A 24,961-nucleotide genomic window follows, 5' to 3' on the forward strand; every position below is an offset into this window, starting at 1 on the left:
CCAAGGGTCGGGCATAGAGGGTACGAGTACGAGTTATTACCATCTAACTAACTACCATCTCCAGTGTGGTTGTCCGAGTATCCGTACTGTACTCCATACTGACAGCCGCAATGTGGCGCGTGCATATAAGAATAGCAGCACCGACGTCATTGGGCATGCACTGCGTAAGCCCTGTCAATCAAACTTTTCTTCCTTTCCTTTCTTTTTTCGCTATTGCCTAATCTACAAAAACTATTCCTCATTTAGACTGACAGGGTCACACATTATTGTATTAGCAACCACTTTTTAGTAGTACCCGACGAGTACTACCTAGTACTACCAGCAGTTACTAGTAGTATTAGTAAGTAACTAACTACCTAGGTATATATCTACGAGTACTTCATCTTGAATTTAAAAGTCACTGTGACCCTTCAAGTTCAACTTGAAGCTTTAGATTCGGGATCATGATATGCGAAGCAGTCTTGAACTTGAAGTTCAAGTTGTTGAAGCCCTAAGATCCATGGATTGTGCAACCACCTGGGCATCTACTAGTTAGTAGTACGACTTGAGCTCTTCAACTTGAAGTTCTTTTTGAGAGAAACTTTTGAATCTGGTTCAAGTTGGCAATTTGGTTTCACACCGCACAAGAAAATGATGCTTTTTTGAGATCCAAGGTCACCGGCGGAATTGTTTAATGTGACCTTTGATTTTATGTTTCTGTTGTGAGTATTCTATAGTTGCTACTACTAGTAGAAAGGGGCTCTCAAGCTCCGAGAAAGTTCCGAGGGCTCCGAGCTTATCTGTTATCGCATAAGTTTTATGGACCCCGGACTTCGGCTTCGACTTCAACTCCAACTTCATCCAGCACTTATATTTACTAGTACAATGGCAGCCAGGATTTCGCGTCAACTGCCACTACTCAGCCGACGTGGCTGGGCTAGCTTGCCTTCCCACGCGACTTCTCGTCTTGTGAATACCAGTGCTCGAAGCGGCTTGGTGACGTCGCGCAACACCCGGAACATCGCGCCCTGGACATGCCGCGCAACACAAGCCAGCGTGGCCGTGCCATTGCGATATGCGCATACCGATGCTAGCTCGTCGGGCAAGCCCAAAGCTGTCATTGCGGATGCGACCACCTTTAAAGGGTCCAATGTCACCGAGAAGCATTGGACAAGCCAGAATCTGCCAGTTGGTATGTACGCAGGCCCAGGCTCGGCTCTCCTCGATTTGATACCCCGGTTCTTCACTATAGTCACCTAGCTAACATTGGGATGTATTAGCGGACCCTCTAATTGAACCGCAAGCCGTCTTGCATTTTCTTGAATTTATCACGTCGGGTATTCTACCCAATGGCAAGAAAACCGATCTGCCTTTACTTAACCCCGAAGAATTCCCACTATTCTTGACCCCGAGCTCGCAATGGGCGCCGGCGCCTTTCAACAAAGATGATACCCTATCATCGGTACAGAAAGCTATGAAACGCATCACAGACGCAGAGGAATTGACCGGACTGTGCCTTGTTGGCCAGAACATTCAGTTCATCAAAAATCGTCTCTGGGGGGGGGTCTCGCCCCGGTACCCGCATCACGATGGCACGAAAAGGATCTCAACAACCCGGACAATTTCACCATCGCCCACGAGTACCTGACCTCCGTCATTGCCGTCTTTGAGTATCTCAACAATCCTCAGATCAAGACTAACATGCGCGACACCTTCAACAAGATATCCCGTGACTTCGGAGAAATGCAGGATGCCCTCAACGCCCAGCGCAAGGCAGCAGGCAGCGTTTCTCCCGACCTCAACTTAACCGCCCTGTGGGAAGAATACATCCGCTCTGTCTACGAAGTAATGACCAGCACCGCCCACAACTGGATCCTATCCCGAGTCACCGAACTCCGCGCCCGCACCCTGGACAGCTTCTCCGAAATAACAGCCAAGCCCAACGCCGAAGAATCGCCCGAAATGGCCATCTTCTCGCAGCGCTGGAGCGAGCTTCTCTCCGTGACCTCGGGGGCCGATTTCAACATCTGGATTTCCATGGAAGGATACGACGGCTTCAAAACACCCACCTCGATCGTCGCCGGCCTCCACAATCCCAACCTGCAGAACCAAAGCACCAACTACCCCTTTTCAGAACTCTTGCTCGAGCGTCTTGGCCGGTGTATCCAGCGCCAGAATAAGGAGGCTGGCGTCTCGGGCGAAGGCGCGATCGATACGGATGCCGCGCGCCGTGAACGTCTTTCCATTAGTACGCTCGTCCAGGATGAACTGCGCGAGAAGATTCGCGGCACAAACCCCTCGCCCAAGCCACCCGTGCAGCCCTGGATCCAGCAACATCTCCGGGCCTACGAGGCGCTCTCGAGGAACTTGCAGCCTGGACAGGAAGTCGACTTTGGCTTTGGATTGGCGATTTACCGCGCCGCGTACAGGAACGTCTCGGACGAACAGTGGGCAAAATTGAAGCAAGATTTGGAGAGTCATCTTTCAGCCTGGGGCGAGGAAGTCGAGCGCGCCGATGAGCTCAAGCCACTCCTCAAATTGCACTGGTTTGACTGCAAGGAATTAGGCTTCGATGCGGCCAACTCTATCACCGAAGCGAGAAGGTTCGTCGGATAAAATTTACCCCCGAGTAGCAAAGGACAAATAACTAATACTTCTCCTGATAGCCACTTCCAAAAAATCCGAACCTCTGAGGAATGGAGCCGCAAGATCGCCCCATCCTTCTTCCTCGCCATCGACCCCATGAGCAAGGGCTCATACATCGACGAGGCCTTCCACCCAACCCCAGCACCAAATGAAAACCTCCTTCAAGGTGATTTCCAGGGCCACGTGCTAGCCGTTGACGCAGACTTCGAAGCACCCGCACCTACGCCCACGCCCGCCAACGACGCAACCAAAGACGCCGAGCCCGCGAAATATAACGGCCAGCTGCGCGTTTTGGGCAATCTAGTCTGGAGTGAGGTCTACCCTATGCTAATGCTTCAATCTGCGAATCTCGAGACTCTCAGTATGCGGGCTCGCGATCATCCGATGAAGGTATATACGGGTCCGACGGTGCCGAGTCAGGTTGTGCCTTGGAAGGAGCGGAATGAGATGAAGGGGTGGATGATGGATAGTTTTGTGGATTATTTGAAGGAGAAGAATCCTGATCTTGCTGGGAAGGTTGAGGGATTCCGGGGGCAGGGGATTCTTTGATTGGATGTTGAATGTTAGATGAGGATGAGGATGGAAAGTTGTGATCTATAGAGTGTATTATAATGTATCATTGGTCTATCTTGTATTTGGTTTGGAACATACTACTAATATACCTTCAAGTTGGTGCTCCCGGCCCATGTCTGTCTATACTAGGTATATCTGTGGAAAGAGACTTGGGTACACATAAGTACAGATAGTTAGTTACTATAGCTATATCTACATTAAGTATGGATCAAGTTCACCAAGTTCAATCATAGTACCGTCACAGTGACTACTAACTAGTAGAAGCATGTATAAAAATTCAGATTACCACCTACCTACCTAGGTAGGTAGGTGCCAGCCGGCAACTTTGACTCCGAGTCCAATTCCTCCGAGTCCGAGTCGATACCCGTTACTACTACTAGTACCGTGACCACTTCCTTCCTCCTCTCTCCCGCTATCATACTATCATCACCATCCTTCACTCTCAAAGTGTCCTCAATTCCACCATCTTTCAAATTATCTTCCAAGCTTGTCATCTACGAACTTGGTACTGCCTCGATACTACTAGGTCTTTCCTTGGTGGGCTATCAAAAGGCTATTTGACTATTTCTTCGGCCCTGGGATCTTGGATCTTTGACACGATACTTCGCCAAAATACCGACTTAGTATTCAAACACCTATGGACCAGGATCTGTCTCTAGGTCAGCCCCAGGCTGGGTCCCAGGAATTGCCTATGCTGGACGAGCTTCAGCACCCGGTACTTCAAAACTACCTCCCTGCAGATAGTATTCAAGGTCGAAACGACGGTGAGCATACTAAACAAGAAGTACACCATTCGCTTTCACTTCACCAAAACTAACTTCTCTATTAGCGGAGGGACATCTCGTAGAACCGTTTGAGTTTCGGTTCAATGCCTATGTGCCACCCAGGGCAGACTTGTCAGCGGTTCCAGGCCAGGGAGAGACCCAAAGAATACATGTCAGCCTTGATGTCTTTCTGGTCACCCCTCACTGTCTGTTCCCAGAAAAATTTCTCTATACAAGGAGCATGATGCAAGATTTCATAGTGCGGAGCAATGCCTACGACACCCGTGGCGAGGTTATTGAGAAAGCCATCGTGTTCTTCATGATCGAGCACCCTACCGAAGGAATACATGGAACAGGTCTTCTCAATAACTTTGCAACTTTGGAAGAAATGTAGGTTCCTTCTCTACCTTCTCTACCTTCTCCTCCCTCCCTCCACACCTTTACTAACTTACCCCTCGATACAGACGAATCAGAATGCTTCCAGAATACGTCCCAATCCTCCCGATCAAAAATCCAACAGATTTCTACCAAGAACTGATCGGATACCTCCACCGCGCCTCCCAGATCGGCGAGCTGCACCCACCACGTCCAGATCTAGCCACCAGTCCGCCCGACTCGACTGAACAGGGGAACAGAGGAGAGAGCTCAGACGTGGATGTTATCAACGAGGACGATTCATTCCGGAATAACTTCTATGCAGCCATTGAATTCCTCGATCGGTCACTCGATGATCCTGGAGGCCTGGCTGTGGCTCAACAAATCATGGGTCGCTCTACGGCTAATCGTCTTGGTCAACTTATTCATACTGTGGCGCCTATCATTTAGGGGAGTAGCGGTCTGTTCCTGATCTATCTGTTATGTGAGCTAGATATGTCGGCGTTTATGTCTGGTGGGATATGGATTGAGAATTTGTTTTAAGCTTGATGTTCTAGGGGTGGCTTTTAGACCGTGTATTCTTTTAGATTCTCTTACATCTTTCATCTGGGCTCGTTATGGTTATGTTCAAGGGACCTCGGGAGTAGGAGGCCTCCGATCGCAGCTTGTCTTTTTTTCTTCTTCTTCTCTTCGAATTAAAATTTTATTCTTACTTATGAAAGAATTCCCACTAGTAATAATAGATAGCATAAATTGTATAGTATACTAGTATCACATAATCTATCTTAGATGTAGACTCAAAGATGATCATTTTCAGCAGAATATAATTAGGGTCCAGAGCTTGGAGAGGGTTGAAAAATCAATCAGGTAACCTATACCACTCAAGTATGCAGAGTCCAATCCCGGTAACTAGTACAAAAGAAAAACAACAAAAATTAATCTATTGACAAATCAGACAGGACTATGTATAATCCATAGCAAAATATCTCAAATGTATGAGTGGAGGGGGGGTATCAACACAAAATCACAGGTCTATCCACCAAACAAAGTAACTCAAAAAAAACGCCCGGCGTGCTATGTATGTATCGAAGGAGAGCAGAGCTGGTAGTTACTCCTTGATTGTCAATGCGGGAGAAGATCATTAGTTCTGGGCAGAGATAGTAGACGAGGCAGTAGAAGGCGCTGCCGATTTCGAGACCTCAGTCTTAGACTCAGCCGTCTCGGGCTTCGCCACGGTGGCGGGTGTTTGCTGGGAGATTTTCGGTTCCTGACCGAAAGAAATGTACGACGTAAGTCGGGTCCACAAGCTATCTTCAGTCCGAGGCTTTGGCATATCATCCGGGACATCCAGTTTTCCGTGTTTTTCTTCGTACAGGGAGAGTTTTTTCTCCAGCGCATTAAGGCGATCTTCAACGCCTTCGCGGCGCGTACTCTCTTTATTCCGCGACCGCCAGGATTCAAACACGATCAGCCCGCCCGCCACGAGGAACAGGAAACTTTCGCTAATAAAGTTGGCACCGGACTCGATGGCTTTGGACTCGGAGAGGGGTCGGATTCGGTAGTGGTGGGGTTTGGCGGCCTCTTCGGCCGCTGCTTTGGCCTTGTCTAGTGCGTCTTGCTCGGCTTTTGTGGCGGCTTCGGTCTTAACTGTTGGGTTTTTGGCGAGGTGTTTCTTGGCTTCGGCTTCGGCGGCGGCTTGTTTTCTGGAGGCGGTGGTGTCGCGGATGGAGCCTAGACGAAGTCGCATGTCGAAGCGGTGGAGAGCTTGGGCCATTGAGACGCAGATGTTTCGGAAGCGCTCATGTTCGCGTGCTTGGGCTTTGATTTGATTCTGTCGGTAAAGTTTGTGTTAGCTTGAGGGTTCGGCGGGGGAGGGTTCGAGGGACTGGCTTACGGCGATGGGTTTGGAGAGGGTACGGATGACTAGCGAGGAGATTTTGAGAGTGAGTGACATGGTGAGTCCACGGGTGTTATGTCTGGAGCCTGGTGCCCTTTCTATCCCTCAGAGACGGTAGGTAGGTAAGAGTAAAACTTGAATCTGAAGCTGACAGCTTAATTACGGCTGTGACGTTGCTATTTCAGGAACGGGTGAGTCAGCAGTTCCTCTCCACTATCGGGAATTCATGGTAGTTAATTCTATTTTTTATGTCAATTAGTATAAAATACAGAATATAGGTAGCTTTGGTGATATATAAATATAAAGGATAATTATACATCAAGTAAAATACTAGTAGGAGTTGAATAACAATACTTTGAAGTAACTACTATCCTAATAAATAGTAGTATACTTCATATCATAAGTATGACCACCAGGAAGCTGGCACACCCACTAGTCTAACCCTTCGACCTCCCAATCGCAATCCGGATCTCAGTTTAAGTTCCAAGGTTTACCTCCTTATTTTTCGTGACTAAGTCTGCACCTCGTAGGTGGTGGCTGGGTTGGAATCCATTCAAATGGCCAAAGATCATACGGACCTAGTATTGCTTTTTTCTCGACTCCTACCGGGCAACCGAGCTTATCCCAGCGTAAGCTGGAGCTCCCTGGTAGATTTCAGTAGCCCTAATTTTTGCCTAATGGTTGGAACGCGTAGAATTTCGTGGAGATTAGACGCTAGTGAGGTCCAGCAAACTCATCAAGAAAACCTTGAAAGCGAACATCGGAACTTGAAGTTCAAACCTTGGAATTGACTCGGAAGTTGATGATACTAATATCACAAATAGATGTATATAAAGATACATTGCCCGGGTGTTCTTGCGATCCGCTAAGCCGTTTTTCTTTTGAAGTCATTCTCCTAGTCATCACTACTAGTAGTACCCTTTTAAAAATTTACGTATAGTTTCAAGGGTAAGAGTAGTAATATTTCCCTGGAATAGGTCTGAAAAGCCTTGAAACCCGACATACTAATAACACTGGCAGGTACCTAACTACCCCAGAGCGAGTGTGGGGATAGTAAGATCTACACCTTAGTTGGTATTGGAATTCGATATAGAAGAGAATTTCTTTTTCTGCCTTCTGACTGCTCGACAAGAAGAAAACAACACTTTTCCTTCATTCACTCGAGTTTGAGTAAATAAACACAATAAATTCTACGCAGGTGCTAGTAATGTTCTTTGTTGTAACTAGGGGGCTGTTGACAATATCACGTGACGGTTACTGTTTATCGATTGCCGAAAGGGGAAATCTATTTGGGCCCGGGTTTCTTCGTTTCCAACTTCACTCCCCGCTTTCACCTCCTCGGCTTTGCGCTGTCTGGCTTCGCAGCAGCTTTGTACAGTTTTTGTTTTATTTAGCGCTTTGCATTCTGGTACCTCAGATTCCCCTTCTCACCATCCCTCTTCTCCGGTCTCACTCGGCCTCGGTTTGCCGACCGGATTTAGCTGCTCATCACTAACGGATCGTTGCAGGGATACCAATCTGCACCACCAAATACTGATACCCCCTTTGCGGCTCCGCCTAATACCCCGATTCTTTTCATGACTTTGACGCTTGATATCTATTTTATTAAACCAAAAGTTCTATTGCCTCCGCGGACCCGTTTGTGACGTCCCTAATATCGTCGCGTGACGCTGGCCAACCCGACGCAAGTTTCATAATGGAGGCTCTTTCCCCACGCTCGACAAACCAGATGATCCGGCCCAAACCTATTCCCGAGCGCAAAATGACCGATAAGAATGCCGCGGCTGGTCCCGTGCAGAAATCCTCGTCTTCCAAGAACCATGCCGACCCACCTCCATCTTTCGTACCGGAGCCAGAGGAGGGTGGAGAGCGATACTCGATCGGCGGATTTTTGGGTAAAGGAGGGTTTGCTGTTTGCTACGAAGGGACACTCGCTCGGAATGGTCGACTGTTCGCTATGAAAGTAGTCAAGTCACAAATGCCCCAGAAAAAGATGGAGGAGAAGGTACACAACCGTTCGCACAGCGTTGGCGTTTATGAACGATTTGCGCTAACAATACCCAGTTCCGAACAGAACTTCAAATTCATTCCAAAATGCGCCATCCCTTCATCGTCCAATTCTACCGAGCCTTCGCATTCGAGCAAAGCACCTATGTCGTTCTAGAGCTATGTCCGAACGGATCAGTAATGGATATGGTAAAGAAACGACGGTCCCTTACCCTACCCGAAGTACGACGATTCATGATTCAGCTTTGCGCTGCCGTCAAATACCTCCACAAAAGATTTGTCGCTCACCGTGACTTGAAAATGGGGAACCTGTTCCTTGACCACAACATGAACATCAAAGTTGGAGATTTCGGACTAGCGGCAATGATTCTGTCAGATAAAGACGCAAAGCGTCGAAACACACTATGCGGTACACCCAACTATATTGCACCGGAGATCCTCGATAAGAGCAAAGGTGGACATACCCAGAAAGTCGACATTTGGTCCTTGGGTGTCATCTTGTAAGAAAATCCCTCCATGCTACGCGTTGGAATATACTAATTCGTTGTTCCTCAGTTTTGCTATGTTGACTGGATACCCCCCCCTTTCAATCGAAAACACAGGAGGAGATCTATAAGAAAGTGCGGAGTTTGGCATACGTCTGGCCAAAGGAATCAGACCATTCGAACTTTATCCCCGAGGAGGCCAAGGACTTGGTTAGCGCTTGCTTGAACCTGGTGGACGAGGAACGCCCCGACCCCGACGATATTGTCGAGCATCCATTCTTCGATATGTATGACGGTTGCATTCCCCGCCAACTTGACCCGTCATGCCGTTTCAACAAGCCGGTCTGGCTTAAGGACCAAGCGCCGCTTGGAGACTCTATGATGAATGGATATGGCTTGGACTCCGATGAGAAGCTACGATCATATGTATACCAAGTTGATGATCCCACTCAAAGATACCATTCTTGCAAGGCGGCTTTCTACTCACTATGTGGAGTCGGGCGAAAGCCTGACGGAACACCGCGCAAGTCTGTTGGTCGCAACTGCTCGAAATCAGCGTATTCCGAATGTGAGGCTGAGGACGCCCGCGGCTTACGACCAGCCGTTCCCTTGCCAATGGACTTTGTATACCAGTGGCCACATGACTTGGAAGGGGATTGGTGTCTAGTGGAAGCCGCTCGGAGACCAATCCGTGCGGAGAACCCCGGCCTTGACAACAGTACTCTATCTCAGCGCAGTACGGCCTCAATTCGCAGCAACAGTACTGTCGCAACATCGAGAACCAATGTGGCACTCGCTGCCGCGCATCAGCGCAGACTGGAAACCCAAAATCACGCCGCTACGCTTCGCCAACAAATTCGACCTGGGAATCGAACCGTTAGACATATCCCATCGGTCGATGTACTTTCTGAGGCAGCAAGTAGACCTTACCGTGACATGGAGGCCGAGCCAGTACCAGCACCGGCACCGGCACCGGTACCAGCATTAGAAAATGTGCCGGTTCTTGAAAAGGAGCCATCTGCTGGTGGACTAGCAGAGCGTCCGATTCGTACGCGGAGGATGGCCTCGGCGTCTAACGCCCCGACCTTGCGTGAGACGGAAAGGGGTGCGGCTGTTCCCCAACTTTCCAAGTCTACCAGTATGCCATCTGGACTGACTATCGGTAAAACCCGATCCCAGTCGCGCCGGATGGCCACTGGAGAGGCGGTTAATTACCCCCCCCGCGCCGACAACACAACAAAAACTGGCGGCACTACCGGAAGAGCGTCGAGCTGTCAGTCGCTCGACGACGTTGAGATCCACATCTAGACCAGATCTCAAGCTCATGGCGGAAAGACAAAGGCCTGCGCCGGAGCTCATTGCAATGTCCTCTCAGCCGCCTCAACAAATCCAACCTACATCGAATGGAGTCAGCCGGTCCAACAGCAAGACATCATCGGGCACTAGAGCTCGCTCGAGTTTGGGACTCAGCCCCTTGTTCCATCAAGATGACCTATACGACATGATCCCCGGAACGTCGCTCTCTGAAGTCAACACTGATTTGCGACTGATGTTGTCAAATCTTATCAGCCACGCGCCCGCTCGTCGTCGCGGCGGGTCTCGGAAGCAGCCTCATGCCTACGTGATTAAGTGGGTAGACTACACCAACCGTTATGGAATCGGCTATGTTTTAGATGATGGCAGTGTGGGGTGTGTATTTAAAGGAGAAAACGGCCAACCTGCTAGCAGCGTCGTGGTGAGAGATGGCGAGAGGCATATTCGTCGCAAAGCTCGAAGTGTCGATACCCCCGAGGTTAAAGGAATTCCTTACTCCGAGTCTGAGCAGCTTGTCCCTCGCCACGGTAACGCCATCGAATTTTACGAAAACAGAGATGATGATTTACTCGGCTGCCGCGGCATTCGAAGAGGCATGGTATCGCCTTCCTTGTTTGACGCCAGAAGCTCCAAGGTCATGAAGATCCGAGTCAACTCCGGATCCGATGCCGACAGATGCGATGCAGAGAAGATCAAGCGTGTCAAACTCGTTGACCAATTTGGAAAGTATATGATCGGGTCGTTGGGTCGCCATGGCGACGACGGTCTTGCAGATGCGCCCGCGCCCCGGCAGACAAGTGGGCAGTTTATAAAATTCTACCAGCGACTGGGCAATGTGGGAATTTGGGGCTTCGGCGACGGTGCTTTCCAGTTCAACTTCCCCGACCACACCAAACTTGTCATCTCCCCTGGTCGTACGCGCAGCTCTTCCCCATGGATCGATTTTTATCACCTTTCGCCCTCGGCAGCGCGGTATTTCGCGGCCAAGGGAAAAATGCATCCGTCCGGTTTCGATACACGTGCTATTGCATCCGACGAAGCTGCTACCTTCATCAGCATTGCAAATGGCAGCTCCAGCAATTCAGTCGAGGAGCGCATCCGTGAGATCCTGGATGCCAACTCATTCATGGAGAAAATTGGGTTCATGAAGGAAGTTCTGAAAGGCTGGATTAAATACGGTCGACTTGGTGGTCGTCCATCCACCAATAAGACTCCTTCCGGGGTCGACTCCGTGGCCCCTGAGTTATTCTGGCAAGGAACCCAGGAACGCACACCAACCGGAGGCCATGGAACCAAATTCGTTTGGGTAACTGTTGGCGCGCCGGACGGCGATGGCGAGTATCGCTCTGTGATGCTGAAAGATAGTGACCGCGAGAAATTGGAGAAAAGAGGAGGACTGAGCGGTGGAGTGGACCATGAAAAGGAGATGGATGTGCTCCGGGAGCGATTGCGGATGATGGGCCGCGAGTAATGATGATTATCCAAACTGTGATTTATGCCATTTCGTGCTCTGTCTTCTTTTAACGACGTTATGACCTTTTGCTTTTTTTTCCTCTCCTTTTTTCTAATTCTCTCTCACTTTGTTCAATTTTTGTTTGGCTCGGGATTTCCTGGCCTGGGTTTCATGATGGCCTAACGGACAAGGATATTTGCGGGAAAATACGGCTCTTTTGCTGTTGTTTTGGGCTGCCAGACTCCATTAGCCTGGTGTTTGAATCGAGTTTATTATTTTTCCCTTCCTTTGCTTCCTTTTTGCATTGGCCCTGCCCATCCCTTGCTTCGCCTAGGCTTAGATAGTAGGTATAACACGAAGTATTATACACAAACGCACTGCGATCGGAGCTCTTTGTTTGCTGTTGGTCTTGATCTGTCCAGTGGGGGCTGTCCCCACCTCCAGGAAACATTATTCTATCTTCCCCGACTGCTTTGTCCTCCTCCAAACCACTTTCTTTCTCTCAATGGTGGTCTCAAGACTAAAGGGGACCACGCCTCCTGTTAGACAAAGGTCCCATCATTCACCAGCGACCCGCAGTACAATACACCCCACCAGTCAGCTGAAGTATATGCAACAGCAACAAGATCAGCATCGCGCTCCACTCTCAACGGTCAGCATGCAGAACCCCTCATGTTTGCTATATGGGCCTGGAGACGCTCGTTTCGAAAATATCTCCCTCCCAACCATCGAAGACCCCTACGATGTAATAATTCGCATCGCGTACGTCGGCGTCTGTGAAAGCGATGTATGCTGCTATTTTTTCTTCATTTTCCTCCCTTTCCTTTCCCTTCCCCTCTCCTCCCTTATCCACTGGAATATGCCCGTGCGAAGTACATCGAGAGAGAAGCGGAAAAGTCCAAACTAACAATAACCCCAGGTCCAATTATGGCTCCACGGCGGCATAAACAAATGCGTTTCCCCAGAACGCCCTCTAGTGATGGGCCACGAAGCCTCAGGAATTGTCTACGCCGTCGGCCCCTCAGTCACAAACCTCCAACCAGGCGATCCAATTGCCATAGAACCAGGCTATCCCTGCCGTCGCTGTCGGCACTGTAAATCAGGCAAATATAATCTTTGCCCGGACATGCGGTTCGCAGCCGCTCCGAGTCCACCGTTCCATGGGACTTTATCAAAGTACTACAAACTCCCCGCGGACTGCTGCTACAAGCTCCCGACTAATACGGCCCCTCTAACGCCACTCGGCTTGGACGAAGCCGTTCTCATCGAGCCGCTGGCCGTGGCCGTGCATTCTGTCCGAGCCGTTGGTGTGCAGCCTGGCGATAAAGTCGTTGTCTTTGGGGCTGGGGCGGTAGGCCTACTTTGCGCGGCTGTGGCGCGGGAGTTCGGGGCACGAATGATTACATCTGTGGATTTGAGCCGGGAGAGGCTTGATTTTGCGCACTCGTTTGTTCCGGGAAGCAGTAGTCAAGGTCAAGGTCAAGGTCAAGGTTACAGGGTAGGATTTTCCACGGCGATTCCGAACCCCGCGCTCTCGGCGGAGGAGAATGCGCAATGTTTACGTGTGCATCGGTCATCTGTACTGGATGATGAGCCGGGCTTTGACGTCGCGATTGAAGCAACGGGGTCCGAGTCGTGTATTCAAATGGCGATTTATGCGCTCCGGGTTGGGGGCTCGTTTGTGCAGACGGGGATGGGAAGGGACAGGGTTGTTGAGTTTCCGATTTCGGTGGTTGCGGAGAATGAGATTTGCGTTAAGGGGTGTTTTCGGTATGGGGCTGGTGATTATCGAATGGCGGTTGAGTTGGCGATTTTGAAGAAGATTGAGCTTAGGCCGTTTATTACGAAGGTTGTGCCGTTTGAGAAGGCTGTTGAGGCCTGGGAGACGACGAGGCGCGGGGAGGGGATCAAGACGCTTATTCGTGGGGTCGGGTTTTCGGATGCGAGTGAGTGTCAACGGGGTGGTTCGCCTGTTTCTGTGAGGAGGGAGGTGAGTTCGAGGGGGGGAAGTGATTATAGTAGTATTATTATTGAGCCGGAATGAATGGCTGTAAGTTATAAGGAGGGAAGTGTCATATATGAAGTTAAGAAGCTTTAATAATTATTATACAGGTAGATCTGTGCTTGGTGAGGTCAGGGTCTTCAATATTCTCACCATGAAACCGCTACCCAAAAGCTTGGAATGTACTATTAAATTTAGAATATGGTGTCGTTAATCGTCGAAATGATCCAAGTTGCCATATTTACCACGCCATGGGTGCAGCTTGGCTGATAGCCCTGTCAGTATTAAGCTCCAAATCCTTCTCTGATTCCAACCGGGCCTTCTTGTCCAGTCCCTGATCAGTCTCAAGAGCCCGGTCAAGGTCATATTCTTCAGTAAGCAAACTGAAAGCCAATGCCACAGCAGAAATAGCGCAGCAGACAATCCACACAATTCGCAGACTATCTGTGTATGCATCCTTTAGGTTGTTCTTGTCCATGCCATCCGGCATAGCCTTGATAACTTGAACGAGACCAGCCGCATCCTTACTATATGCGCTAGCCATTGGAGCCAGGGAATCATATTTGAGAAGGTTCTTGTGCATTTGGTTCTGGAAAACCACGCCGCCAACTGCGACGCCGATAGCCTGTCCCAAGGCACGGAAGAAACTGAACATGGCAACTGCAATGGAAAGATTGCGGGGATCGGCCGATGCTTGAACTGCGTATCCGATAGAAGGGAATAAAGATCCCAGGCCGAGTCCAGGGACAATGTTAAGGAAGACCCATCCAACGACACTAGTGTCTCTTTTGATGATGCACATCAGACCCAGTCCAATGGTAGACAGAACCCATCCCATCCACACTGCCCAGCGGTATTTACCAGTCGCAGTAATCAAAATACCGATGACAACTGAAGAAGGGGCAACCGTGAATGTTTGTGGGAATAGGGCCACACCAGAGAGAATAGGAGAATACTCCCTGACGGCTTCGTAGTAAAGTGGTAGGTAGTACAGGGCGCACCACATGATCAAGCCTTGAAGAACACTTCCTAGGAATGAGACACTTGCAGTTCGATTGACAAAAATGGCCGGAGGGATAATCGGTTCGACGGCGTAGCGGTACTCGTAGAATATGAATGCGGCCAGTCCGGCGACACCGACCAGCAAGGGAACGAGTGTGTGCCAGGAATCCCAATCGTAGGAAACACCGCCCCATGTGAGCGGGATCAGGAATGAGGAAAGACTGCCGACAAATAGGATGGTGCCAGTGTAATCGATGCGACGGAGTTTGTCGAGAAGAGAGCTAGGAGCAAGTTTCAGAGTCAAGAATAGAATGACGAATAAGGTTCCAATTCCGATGAATGGGAAGTTGATATAGAAGATCCATCGCTAAAAAGGCTGGTTAGATGCTTTGAGAGAAATTTACCCTTCAGCTGAAGTGTACTCACCCAAGTGACATTCTGGGCGAATCCCCCACCGAGGATAGGTCCTGTGACGGATCCGATACTCCACATTGCACTGAATATTCCGAAATACTGTCCTCGGTATCGTAAGGGAACAAGGTCTGTGATGATGACTTCGGTCAAGGCAATCACGCCACCTCCGCCAATACCCTGAATCGATCGACCGACCAGCATCTGCGTGAAGTTGTTTGCAACGGCAGAAACAATGGCGCCAACGCAGAAGAATAAAATGGACGTCAATACCGCTGGACGGCGACCGAAAATATTCGATAATGATGCGAAACTGGGTTGGAAGACTATCAAATATCTTAGCTTTTTATTACTGGGCTCTAGAGTATGCTATATCGCACCTGTAGAGCAGAGCAGGAACGAAGTCCCTGCCCAGAAAGCTTCGATGGCGGTGCCGTTGAGTTCTTCGGCCATGATCTACAATGTGTTAGCTCAAATCCACAGCAAGTGTTCCACATGGTGATCCGCTATTTGTTACCGGTAATGCGACAGAAATGGAGGTTCCATCAAGTGCGGCCATTAGAGTCAGCACACAGAGAGTGAACACTACCAGAATACCCTTCCGGCCCAGGGCAAACTTCTCATCTGGGTTGATCTGTGTATCATCACTTTCAGCAGATGCATGCCGACGGAGGGAATTTGTGTGAGGAGGTGATTCTGGCTTTTCAGCAGCAGGATTGGGCGGCTCCGAAGCCATCACGATGTTGAGTATAATCCAATGGATAGTTGGAGAGAACAAGATATGGAGGTGAATGAAGATAGTCAAGTAGAACAAAGCGTCAACCTTGGTGGAATGAGAACAAAAAAACAACGCGAGGCCAGGAATTACAAATCAGATCTTCCTGCTGTGCAATCTTATTGTTTCTTTGGCATTGGATTCAAGTTTGGAAAACCGCGTTGCAGGGCAGCATATAAACAAATTTAAGTCTTAAATCCAACGACCCTGTGGGTCCCCGACACAACTGAAAGGCTGCCCAGGTCACGGCGTCTAGCTTTCCAACAGGGCAAAATATTACGCCGTCGCGAGCCCGCAGTAATCATATTAGGTTCATTACGATATCTGATCCATTCCACGCTTGACAACTGCCGCACGAGTACGAAGTAGTCAAAGTGGGCTCATTCTGGATGATATCGCCAAGTCGGCCCAATTCCAGGCCGATTCATCAATGCGCCACTCAGCCCGGGGTCGGCCCAACCCTACATCTTTCGGTGGAGATCATGATATTGCAGCGGCCGCCCGAATTTCCACGTCTGATTGCGATAAGTCTCGTGGCATGCTGTGGATGACTCGATGAGCTCGTGTTTGAGGCCGGATTTTAAGGTCCTGCTGAACCCCGTGGATCCCTCCGGGGCTCTCGGGGATATTTTGTTGACCTTATCAGCCCGGGGAGGTTTAGCTTGCGAGCTAATCGAACTAACTACATTTGTCATACAAGCAACGGACACGGAGTGGAGTCCATTATTTGAAGGGTCCGCGGACCTGGACCGCGGACGAGCACCGCGGACATGGACTGTTGCTCTGCAGCTAGAATTTTTAAAATGTCTGCCCAGGTGTACCTTGGATTGGTGTTTCATTGGATGTAATCAAATACCGGTCGCATTGGAAATATCAACTGCCATCTCCGGGATTACTGGACCGGGTCAGAGTCTTGCTTTGGGAGTATAAGACTGCGAAACTCGCAGGATACAAACGAGTTCACACTGCAGGTTCCAATTCGATCAAAGAGGCGACTGATTTCTATGAATTTTTTTTTCTATCAAGTCTTCCAAGCAGAGTAAGTGAAAGGTTAATTCGAGGGCGCCTTCTCTTGATGGTGCAAATATCGTAGCAAACCAGGACTACCATCTGCCCCAAAAAAGCAGCCAACCCATTTCACCCTTATGCACCCCTTGCCTATTTCTGCAACCGCTCCCACTCACTCCGAACAATCTTCGGTAATTCAGCCAACAGACTAGGTCGCGATGGTTTCCACCCTAGAACCTCGCGCGCACGTCGAGCACGCCCACGAGAATTCAGGCCCCAACTGACAGACTCGAACCCCGCATATTCCTTTGCGCTTTCGAGGTCAATTGGCTCGGCCTTCCCCTCGGGGATGTACCCCAGTTTTGCAGCAACTTCTGCCGTGGATTGCGCCAGATCTCCCCAGACGTGCTCCCCGTTCTCTGTGAGATAGTAGACATCGGCACCCCAAAGCCCCGGATCAGTTCGACCTGCAACTGCAGCATCCACGAGTGACGCATATATATCACTCAGATCATGAACGTGCACATTGTTCCAGATGGACTGCCCAGCCCCAATTATCGGTCCCTTCTTCAATTGGAGCGTCACTTTCGCTAGCTCGTAGACTTGTCGTCCGCGCTGGGATACAGGACCTCTTCCTTTGCCTGATTGAATGATAAGTCAGTGCCATGTAGTGTATAGTAATCGGTTGGAATGTGACCTACCGTAGATCGTTGGAGGGCAGACCAGAGCAAGTTTGAGCACATCTGCGTGCTTGGCACCGGCTTCAAGGACGAGGTGGTCGACATTGCGATGGAATGCATAGTCGGGGAGATTCAGCAGTTCATTTACTCCCTCCCAATCATTGTAAATCTTGTCACTCCTGTTACCGTACTCTTTCTTGTCGGTATCTTCGAAGGTAAGGATTCCAGTTCCGCCCGTGTGTAGCCAGTACCCCGGCTTTTCTTTCGAGTGGCCCGCGACCAGACCAGCTGCGATTGCCTTTGCTGCACCTACGTGATCAGATGCGTCGGCAGTATCTGCTCCAACTCTCAGTTAGATAAGAGAAGAGATGTCATTACAATCGATGCTTGTAGGATTCATACTTACGCAGGACAATATCCGCAGCCGCACTCTCTCGCTCTAGTATCGAGGAGTCGTCAAGATTTCCCAGAACAATCCGAGCGTTGGGGTATTGGGCTTTGACCTGGGCTGCCTTGTCGGAATCGCGCACGAGAACGGAGTAGGTGAACTCGGGGTGTTGTGCGACAAGCGTAGCCAGGGCGTCGCCGCCGATGTAGCCCGTTGCACCAGTCCTGTTGAGACTTTAGATCTTGCCTTGCTGTTTTCGATAATAACACTCAATCTTACAGGAAGACTTTCGTCATTTTCTGGTCTCTCGCTAAATGGTGTTGGAAAGTGTTGTTGCGAGCGAAGAGCGTTGACGTCAGAGAGACTATCCGAGCGCGCAGTTGAGTGTTCTTTGCGAAGGAACTCGGAGGGGTGATATCTCTGATGGGACCAAGAGTCTCGGGAAGAAATAACTAGGTCAATTGAATTCTTGTCAATTCACATAATGGTAGTGTTCAATTATACTTGATTTATACCCCGCGATCGCAACGACCCCCTTGGTGACATTTGTAAGCAGTTCGTGGGGCAATTCGTCATGATCTTCGGGACCCTACGGCGTTTTTGCGAGATTGAAGAGGTCTATACCATTGAAACTTGAATTAGGATTCTTTTTGGGCCATTCATATTTTTCGAGAACTTCATCCATTGCTTTTCAGGTGGTCTGATCCCATAGCTAAGTCTACTACTAGTGCGGAACTTCGACCACCACCTAGGTAGGCATTGGACATCAAGTTTAAGACTACGGCGCTCCATAGCGGCAAATGACCCAGTGGTTCTGGCAGGGGTTATCAAAGATGATTAAATCCTTGGCAGAACTATTCTACGTATACAAATTATCTGACCTTACTTGGTTAGGGTGCTGAGTATATCGCTTAGTAGGATACTGAGTGGGATACTGAGAAGATGATACTGCACAACCCCAAAAATCAAGAATCGCTTATGCATTACGACTAGTACCGCCTGTCAAACCTAAATCTAGAATATCTTTTCAACATCAAAATTGGAATATTTACAAAATTTCTCATTTTTGCAACAAATTCGCGAAAGCCACGACCAGCAATTCATTGCCGAGCAGGACGGATCATGTTGACCTGCTCATATCCAGGCCAAGGAGAGAAAGTGTCCTTTGTCTCTTGAAACCCATTTTTGTCATATAGAGGTTTGCCCTCAGGCGAGCTAGAAAGATAAACCTCGACCCCCTCCTCATCTGCGCGCGCTAGCCCCCACTTCAACAACTTGGACGCAAGCCCCCGGCCCTGGTAAGACGGATGCACGCCCAGAAGCTCAAGATCTATCACACGTCAGTTCTGCAGCTCGGTCTATGATGGAAGTCCAGAATCTCCAGCCTCTGGGCATAAAGCAATGATGTAAAGGGGGAAAGAGAGCAAAAAAAAACGTACAGTAGTGTGGTCGACCTTCCATGAGTTCTTCATGGTGCTTTGCCATCGTGCCGAAAAACATTTCGCACAGCTTCTCATCACTACTGGCGGGCCACCTCGTAGATACAGGGTTCTCGTGCCGATCCTTGTGGGCATTTGCACCTGCAGCACTATCTGTAGACGCAATTGGGCGTATCCATTTCGCGAACGCAGCCACCGCGTCGGCATTGGAAGGATCCGTTACTTTGAGCAGAATCTCATGCTTGTGTTCGGAGTTTACCTGCAGCATTGTGCTCTCGAGAAAGGCGCGCACTTCCGGATTGTCGGGGAACATTGTTCTGTTGAAGTCGTCAGAGAATGTGGAGAGGAATGCCTCTGTGAATCTGGGCGAATCGCCCGGCGAAGCGGTTTGGACTTCGAAAGCCATTATCACTGGCGATGTCCGAGTGTTTGTAAATGAATTTAATAGCGTCGCGCGGTTATTATCCTTTGTTTGGCGGACTGTAAAAATCTCTGGTTGCGGATGATTGCCGCCTACGGGTTGCCGAGTTCGGTTCGGGGTGGGTCTCCATCACCAACTGCGGCCTGAGTTGGTGATATGTATGTACAAACGGAGTAGATAAACAAAACATTTGAATAGAAACTTGAAGCTTGTTTTTTGAAAGTGAGCTTAGGCTTGATTTGTTCCTGCTCTGCTTCTAGCGTTGTTTAGGTAAGATCCACTTGGGTTGAAAATTGGTATCTGGCGATCAGTGCTGAATTTAGAATGTCCTGCAGCTGCTAGTTTAATCTATTTCCAGGTTGAGCAAGATAAAATTTCCGTTTTTGAATAAGAATTTGTAAACATTAGATGACATAAGTGATCATGAGATTATAGTACTGTATCATGACATGCCTGGTATGAACGCCGTCAACATGTATGCGTCCGGTGGTATAAGTAAAGACATTAAGCAAAACCGACCTTCTTGCCGACAAATGACAGAAAGGTAGTATAGCTATGATTTATGGTCCATGGGGAGAGTATCTTGTGATTATCCTCAATGGCGTCTGGTGTAGCTTCTGTCCAATCTGATCAAATTTTGGACTGGCTCAGATGAAACCCACACTTGTTCAAACAGAGTCGGTATGTTGTTGAATGGGATGTATGGTGGGTCTGAAACCCATTTGAGGCAAAGAGATGAAAGATCAAATCTTCTCATGCACAGGAGCTGGAGAGCTGATCGGGCTCACAGGCTCATGATCTTCGGAAGAGTCAAACCGATGCGCATCCGCGCGGGTGGCGGGAGTTGTGGAATTTCGGTGACCGCTGAGATTATTCGAGTTGGGTAGAAGAGAGCGACGAATTCGGGGATCATCGGGCTGAGATCCTCTATTGTCACCGCCACTCGTTTTTGATTCCATCTCCGACTTGATGCTCTGGTACATGCTTTCCACGATGAAGACCTCTTCTTGAACATCAAGGGTACAGCCAACCAAACAGAATTCTCGTTCACGTTGCTCTATGTACTCTCGAATATTCTTCCACTTGTTTTGGTAGCCCTTCAGGCGATCGGGAAGACCAGAGCCCCGAAGGTAAGTGAGAATACCTGCCATGATGGTGTTGATTGCACCGAATGCAGTGATGGCAGAATGAGGTCCGCTGGCCGCGCCAGTAGCTGTAATTGCAGCAGCGACGACAATCTGAATACCCAGACATGTGTTGATGAGGAGGTTGAAGATTTTGTAGGCGCGAGCAGCTTTGGTTTCATTTCGGATGACACGCGTGTAGATACCGACATTTGGTGCGCTTCGAAGAAGATGTCCACCAGAAGTGAGGGCCGGGACACTGTCGATACCGGTCAACGCACGGAAGATCAGCAGCTTATCGTTGGGTGGAATAAGACTATCAGGGTCGTTTGGTGACACTGCGAGACCAGTTGCACGCTTAGAAGGTCCACGCTCTAGATCAGGAAGATCGTTTCCATTCCCACGCGAGGCAGCGAGGTGGGCTGCCATCGGAGGATAGGAATTCTCCTCGCGATCTAGAGCGGCTGTAACTACTCGCCGCAACAGGCTATTGGATCTGGGATTAGACTGGGCAGCCATTGTGGGAAGGACCTGGTGATGAGGAGAGGGGGGGGAGAGAGTAGAAAAACAACGCGTTACGCCCAGAGGAGGGGGGGAAGTCTCCATTTGTAGCGATGGGGATCAACACTCGGCGACGGTATCCGTCTGTTTTTTTTCTTGCTTTTTACACCCATTGAGTAGTACCCGTACATGTGCATATGTCAGTAGATTGGGGCACACGGCTAGGCCAGAGCTAAGTGCAGTTTCAGCAGCTCTCGAGTCATGATGATCATGGCTCCTACTCAAAATGGCAAGCCTGGCGGGCGAAACCTGCAGGGTTTATCGACCGGTGGATGCTGATGATCCAATCTGAATCGTGACAGGAGCGATAGCTTTAGGGAGCGGGTGTTGACGGCTGTCCCGCGAGCGCGGGCTGAAGTTTGCGAATGGACAGAACGAACAATAATGACCCTGAATGGGGTTTGAAGTGGCCGTGGCGTCAATTTGGCGTCGAATTGAGTGGGGATCGCACGGAACATTCTCGCGAAGAAGTCAAGAACGGTGGGGAAGGGTTTGATGATTGGGGGAATCACGGCCCAGGATCGTGATAGGGGCCTCTAAGAAGTGTGTCGATCGATGACACTTGATCCAGCTGACAGAAGACCTCCGAATGGGGGATCCCACATGGAGATCCTCTCCACGCCATTGCTTCAAATGGCTATGGGGCCTGGCCTGCATGATAGGCGAGGAAACCATGGGGTCCAGTAGGATGGTTGAGATTGGTGCTCTGCAGATGCCTCAAGATTGAGTGGGTGAACTGCTCCTGGGTGGATCTGCTTTGCACGGGCTGGCAGCTCCACACAAACTTACAAACACACGGCTCCAGTGCGATGGGGTGAAATGCCGATTTTCCCTCGAGTGTTCCCGTAAAGAAAAACGATCAGTGCGCGTGCGCGATCGGAGTGTCCGAGCGATCTAGGTCGCTCCTTAAGCTATCGGCCGGGCGAGCAAGGGAATAATATTGAGCGAACTTTGAAAGGTTGATGCATCACGTCGAGACAGCGGTAGCTGCAGGAGGCGGCGTTGTTGACAGTGCAAGGTAGATCTTCCCCTGAAGAATGCGATGGAGACAGCGGCACTCATTTCCGGGTCATAGCGGCCCCGGTCTTTCATTTATGCTCGTGTGCGACATGCTTCAATGCCATTTGTGTTGATTGGTTATGAGATAGTGTGAGAACCTCATCCACATCTCAGGGGGGTTTGGTGGCGAGCTGAATACGTTGCATTCTGCTGGGCTTGAGTTTATCCTGTCGTGCATCATTCTTAAAAAAACATCATGATCGCGATTGGTCCCCTAGAAGCTGTGGAAGTTGCGGAAGAGCAGCGTTGAAACATCTATAACAGCTTGGCTTCACGATTCCAAAATATTTTCATAAGGTATCTTGCAACATGTGATTATCAGCCCATTTTTGGGATTTCTTGTGCTTTGGAGACCCATCGACAGTTTTCTCGCTAAAGGCTCACTGAAGTGGACAGCATTTTTAAAAATTCTGCTTCCGAATTTCGAGCTGAATTGGGCGTAAATGATGATTGGGATTCACGTGCATCTTGAGATCGGCAGCGTGGTCCAGACTGAATAAAGTGATCGACTGGTTCGTGCCTTTCATCTCCGCTAATTCTGCTCGAGAACTTTCTCCCGCGTGGAGCACCAAACGCTCGATGATCCTAGTACTCACAATGTTACTTAAACAATCCATTCCCAGCCTGAAACGATTCAATATAGCTCTGGTCGAGCAGACGTTTGAATCGGAAAGAAATGAAAGAAAAGAAAGAAAAGAAAAGAAAAGAAATTTAGTCATAGAAGCACGCAAGTGGGGTTGCCAACGTGCAAGGATGCAGGTGCGAGGAATTGCATGAAACAGAGTTTGAAGTATTCGTTTCTATTTCTTCATCTCCCAAGGTTCCTGTTACACTGTCAATCACCTGGGCACCATAACGTTTCTAGAGGTTGACTTCAAGCCAACTTGAAAATGGGCTACCTACAACGTTGGAAAACATATGGCGGCATGCACTCATCGGATGAATTTCTGTCGTCATCCTACGCCATTTAGAACTAACTAAATATGTCTAAATTTGATATTATAAATTCTCCCATTTTCACCTTGCTGAAAATACTCTCTTCTACTCAACGGTCTGCAAACATCTTATCGTCAACTACTCTTCGGTAACCACTCAAATTGCCTCGGCCTTCGTCTTTCCGACCGATGTGGGGAAACCAGCGCCCTACGCCCTATCGTTAACATCCAGCGACTTCCCAAATCTCGGACCGTTTTTTCATCTGCAACTGCAAGCATTGAATATCCAACCATCAAAGGAGCCAGATTGGTAATTTGTGTTATCGAAAATGGGATCAGTCGAGGTTTCCAGGGAACACCTGCTCGTGATATTTTATCAAGTCTTCTCACCCGAAGTGGAGGGGGGACTTCGAGAGAAGTTCGCCGACGCGGAACTCACTCTCTACCAGTCTAAGTCAGGAGAACCAGTACCCCGTGGTATGTATCTCGTCTTGATAGGAGATTTCCTCATGGAAAAATACTAAAAGTGAGGTTCTCCAGAGCTGTATCGCAATGCGACCATTCTAGTGACATTCACGGATCTGCCGGAACTTGAAGATTCGCTAAAGTAGCCAAACCAAATATCTTTGATATCGCAGTGGCTAATAAACTTCTCACAGCCTGAAGCTTATTCATACATTTTCTGCCGGACTTGATCACCTCATGAATCATCCTATCCTGAAGGAGGGTAGGATTCCAATTGCGACCAGCTCCGGGATCCACGGTCCACCGATAGCCGAGTGGACCATCATGAATTGGATTCTCGCAGCACGGAAGCACTTCCAGGTGTATGAGGCTCAAAAGGCTCATCGCTGGGACGATAAGACACAATATATGCAGGGTAACCACGACCAGGTCGGCAAGAAGGTTGGAATTTTGGGTTATGGTAGCATTGGACGACAGAGTATGTACTACTCGTGATATGAATTCACCTTGCAAAACGCCAAAAAATTGCATTTAACGAGGTCCACAAGACTAACGAGATATAGTTGGTCGTGTTTCCCAAGCAATGGGAATGTCTGTTTATGCATACACCGCTTCTCCCCGCAAGACCCCCGAATCAAAAAGGGATACTGGTTACATCGTTCCAGGAACAGGTGATGCAGACGGCTCCATCCCAGTCTCATGGCATCATGGTACAGACAAGGAATCGGTTCGGTCATTCCTTTCCTTGGGCCTGGACCATCTGGTCATTTCACTCCCCTTGACACCTCAGACCACCAAGTTCCTTGGTGCCGAAGAATTCGCTCTACTTTCCGATAGTAGCACTAGCCCATTTGCTAAGCCTTACATTACTAATATTTCCCGAGGAAAGGTCCTCGATCAAGACGCTTTGATTGACGCATTGAATGCCGGGCAGCTCAGCGGAGCGGCATTGGATGTTACGGACCCTGAACCACTTCCAGAAGACCACCCTCTCTGGGATACTCCAAATGTGCAAATTAGTCCTCATCTGAGTGGGAACGGCAGAGAATATCTTCCCCGGTCGCTTGACATCTTGAGGTTGAACCTGGATCGACTGGCTAAGGGGGAGCCATTGATCAATGTTTATGCAGGCAGAGGCTACTAGTAATAACAAACATTGACTGAGGTTCAGTGCGAATTGACGTTATGGAAATAAATA

General features: G+C 49.2%; 11 protein-coding genes across 11 annotated transcripts; 6 read left to right on the forward strand and 5 right to left on the reverse strand.

The window, feature by feature from the left end:
- Positions 1-864: 864 nt before the first annotated feature.
- N7533_001626 (uncharacterized protein) lies at positions 865-3,174 on the forward strand (the record flags this gene model as incomplete). The annotated part of the gene is made up of 4 exons (XM_057098276.1): positions 865-1,171; positions 1,260-1,543; positions 1,582-2,582; positions 2,646-3,174. 4 exons carry the CDS (start codon positions 865-867, stop codon positions 3,172-3,174), a joined length of 2,121 nt encoding a protein of 706 aa, XP_056963412.1.
- A 661-nt stretch (positions 3,175-3,835) lies between these two features.
- N7533_001627 (uncharacterized protein) lies at positions 3,836-4,787 on the forward strand (the record flags this gene model as incomplete). The annotated part of the gene is made up of 3 exons (XM_057098277.1): positions 3,836-3,962; positions 4,028-4,352; positions 4,427-4,787. The coding sequence occupies 3 exons, from the start codon at positions 3,836-3,838 to the stop codon at positions 4,785-4,787; spliced, it is 813 nt and encodes a 270-aa protein (XP_056963413.1).
- A 691-nt stretch (positions 4,788-5,478) lies between these two features.
- Positions 5,479-6,291, reverse strand: N7533_001628 (OPA3 family protein; the record flags this gene model as incomplete). Its single annotated transcript, XM_057098278.1, has 2 exons — positions 5,479-6,168; positions 6,232-6,291. The coding sequence occupies 2 exons, from the start codon at positions 6,289-6,291 to the stop codon at positions 5,479-5,481; spliced, it is 750 nt and encodes a 249-aa protein (XP_056963414.1).
- A 1,639-nt stretch (positions 6,292-7,930) lies between these two features.
- On the forward strand, positions 7,931-10,034 carry N7533_001629 (uncharacterized protein; the record flags this gene model as incomplete). Its single annotated transcript, XM_057098279.1, has 3 exons — positions 7,931-8,239; positions 8,299-8,733; positions 8,844-10,034. The coding sequence occupies 3 exons, from the start codon at positions 7,931-7,933 to the stop codon at positions 10,032-10,034; spliced, it is 1,935 nt and encodes a 644-aa protein (XP_056963415.1).
- Positions 10,035-10,089: 55 nt separating this feature from the next.
- Positions 10,090-11,511, forward strand: N7533_001630 (uncharacterized protein; the record flags this gene model as incomplete). The annotated part of the gene is made up of 1 exon (XM_057098280.1): positions 10,090-11,511. The coding sequence occupies one exon, from the start codon at positions 10,090-10,092 to the stop codon at positions 11,509-11,511; it is 1,422 nt and encodes a 473-aa protein (XP_056963416.1).
- Positions 11,512-12,151: 640 nt separating this feature from the next.
- On the forward strand, positions 12,152-13,591 carry N7533_001631 (NAD(P)-dependent alcohol dehydrogenase; the record flags this gene model as incomplete). Its single annotated transcript, XM_057098281.1, has 3 exons — positions 12,152-12,280; positions 12,413-13,483; positions 13,556-13,591. The coding sequence occupies 3 exons, from the start codon at positions 12,152-12,154 to the stop codon at positions 13,589-13,591; spliced, it is 1,236 nt and encodes a 411-aa protein (XP_056963417.1).
- Positions 13,592-13,736: 145 nt separating this feature from the next.
- On the reverse strand, positions 13,737-15,644 carry N7533_001632 (uncharacterized protein; the record flags this gene model as incomplete). Its single annotated transcript, XM_057098282.1, has 4 exons — positions 13,737-14,864; positions 14,924-15,234; positions 15,289-15,364; positions 15,426-15,644. 4 exons carry the CDS (start codon positions 15,642-15,644, stop codon positions 13,737-13,739), a joined length of 1,734 nt encoding a protein of 577 aa, XP_056963418.1.
- A 1,197-nt stretch (positions 15,645-16,841) lies between these two features.
- N7533_001633 (uncharacterized protein) lies at positions 16,842-18,055 on the reverse strand (the record flags this gene model as incomplete). The annotated part of the gene is made up of 4 exons (XM_057098283.1): positions 16,842-17,332; positions 17,393-17,707; positions 17,778-17,983; positions 18,039-18,055. The coding sequence occupies 4 exons, from the start codon at positions 18,053-18,055 to the stop codon at positions 16,842-16,844; spliced, it is 1,029 nt and encodes a 342-aa protein (XP_056963419.1).
- Positions 18,056-18,859: 804 nt separating this feature from the next.
- Positions 18,860-19,604, reverse strand: N7533_001634 (GNAT family N-acetyltransferase; the record flags this gene model as incomplete). The annotated part of the gene is made up of 2 exons (XM_057098284.1): positions 18,860-19,089; positions 19,199-19,604. 2 exons carry the CDS (start codon positions 19,602-19,604, stop codon positions 18,860-18,862), a joined length of 636 nt encoding a protein of 211 aa, XP_056963420.1.
- Positions 19,605-20,362: 758 nt separating this feature from the next.
- Positions 20,363-21,262, reverse strand: N7533_001635 (uncharacterized protein; the record flags this gene model as incomplete). Its single annotated transcript, XM_057098285.1, has 1 exon — positions 20,363-21,262. One exon carries the CDS (start codon positions 21,260-21,262, stop codon positions 20,363-20,365), a length of 900 nt encoding a protein of 299 aa, XP_056963421.1.
- Positions 21,263-23,627: 2,365 nt separating this feature from the next.
- Positions 23,628-24,907, forward strand: N7533_001636 (D-isomer specific 2-hydroxyacid dehydrogenase family protein; the record flags this gene model as incomplete). Its single annotated transcript, XM_057098286.1, has 4 exons — positions 23,628-23,775; positions 23,839-23,905; positions 23,958-24,241; positions 24,327-24,907. The coding sequence occupies 4 exons, from the start codon at positions 23,628-23,630 to the stop codon at positions 24,905-24,907; spliced, it is 1,080 nt and encodes a 359-aa protein (XP_056963422.1).
- Between the last annotated feature and the right edge of the window lie 54 nt (positions 24,908-24,961).

Source organism: Penicillium manginii, assembly GCF_028828005.1.
Source record: "Penicillium manginii strain IBT 31320 chromosome Unknown utg000002l:1.0-5564898.0:1.0-5567710.0, whole genome shotgun sequence".
NCBI classification, from domain to species: Eukaryota; Fungi; Ascomycota; class Eurotiomycetes; order Eurotiales; family Aspergillaceae; genus Penicillium; species Penicillium manginii.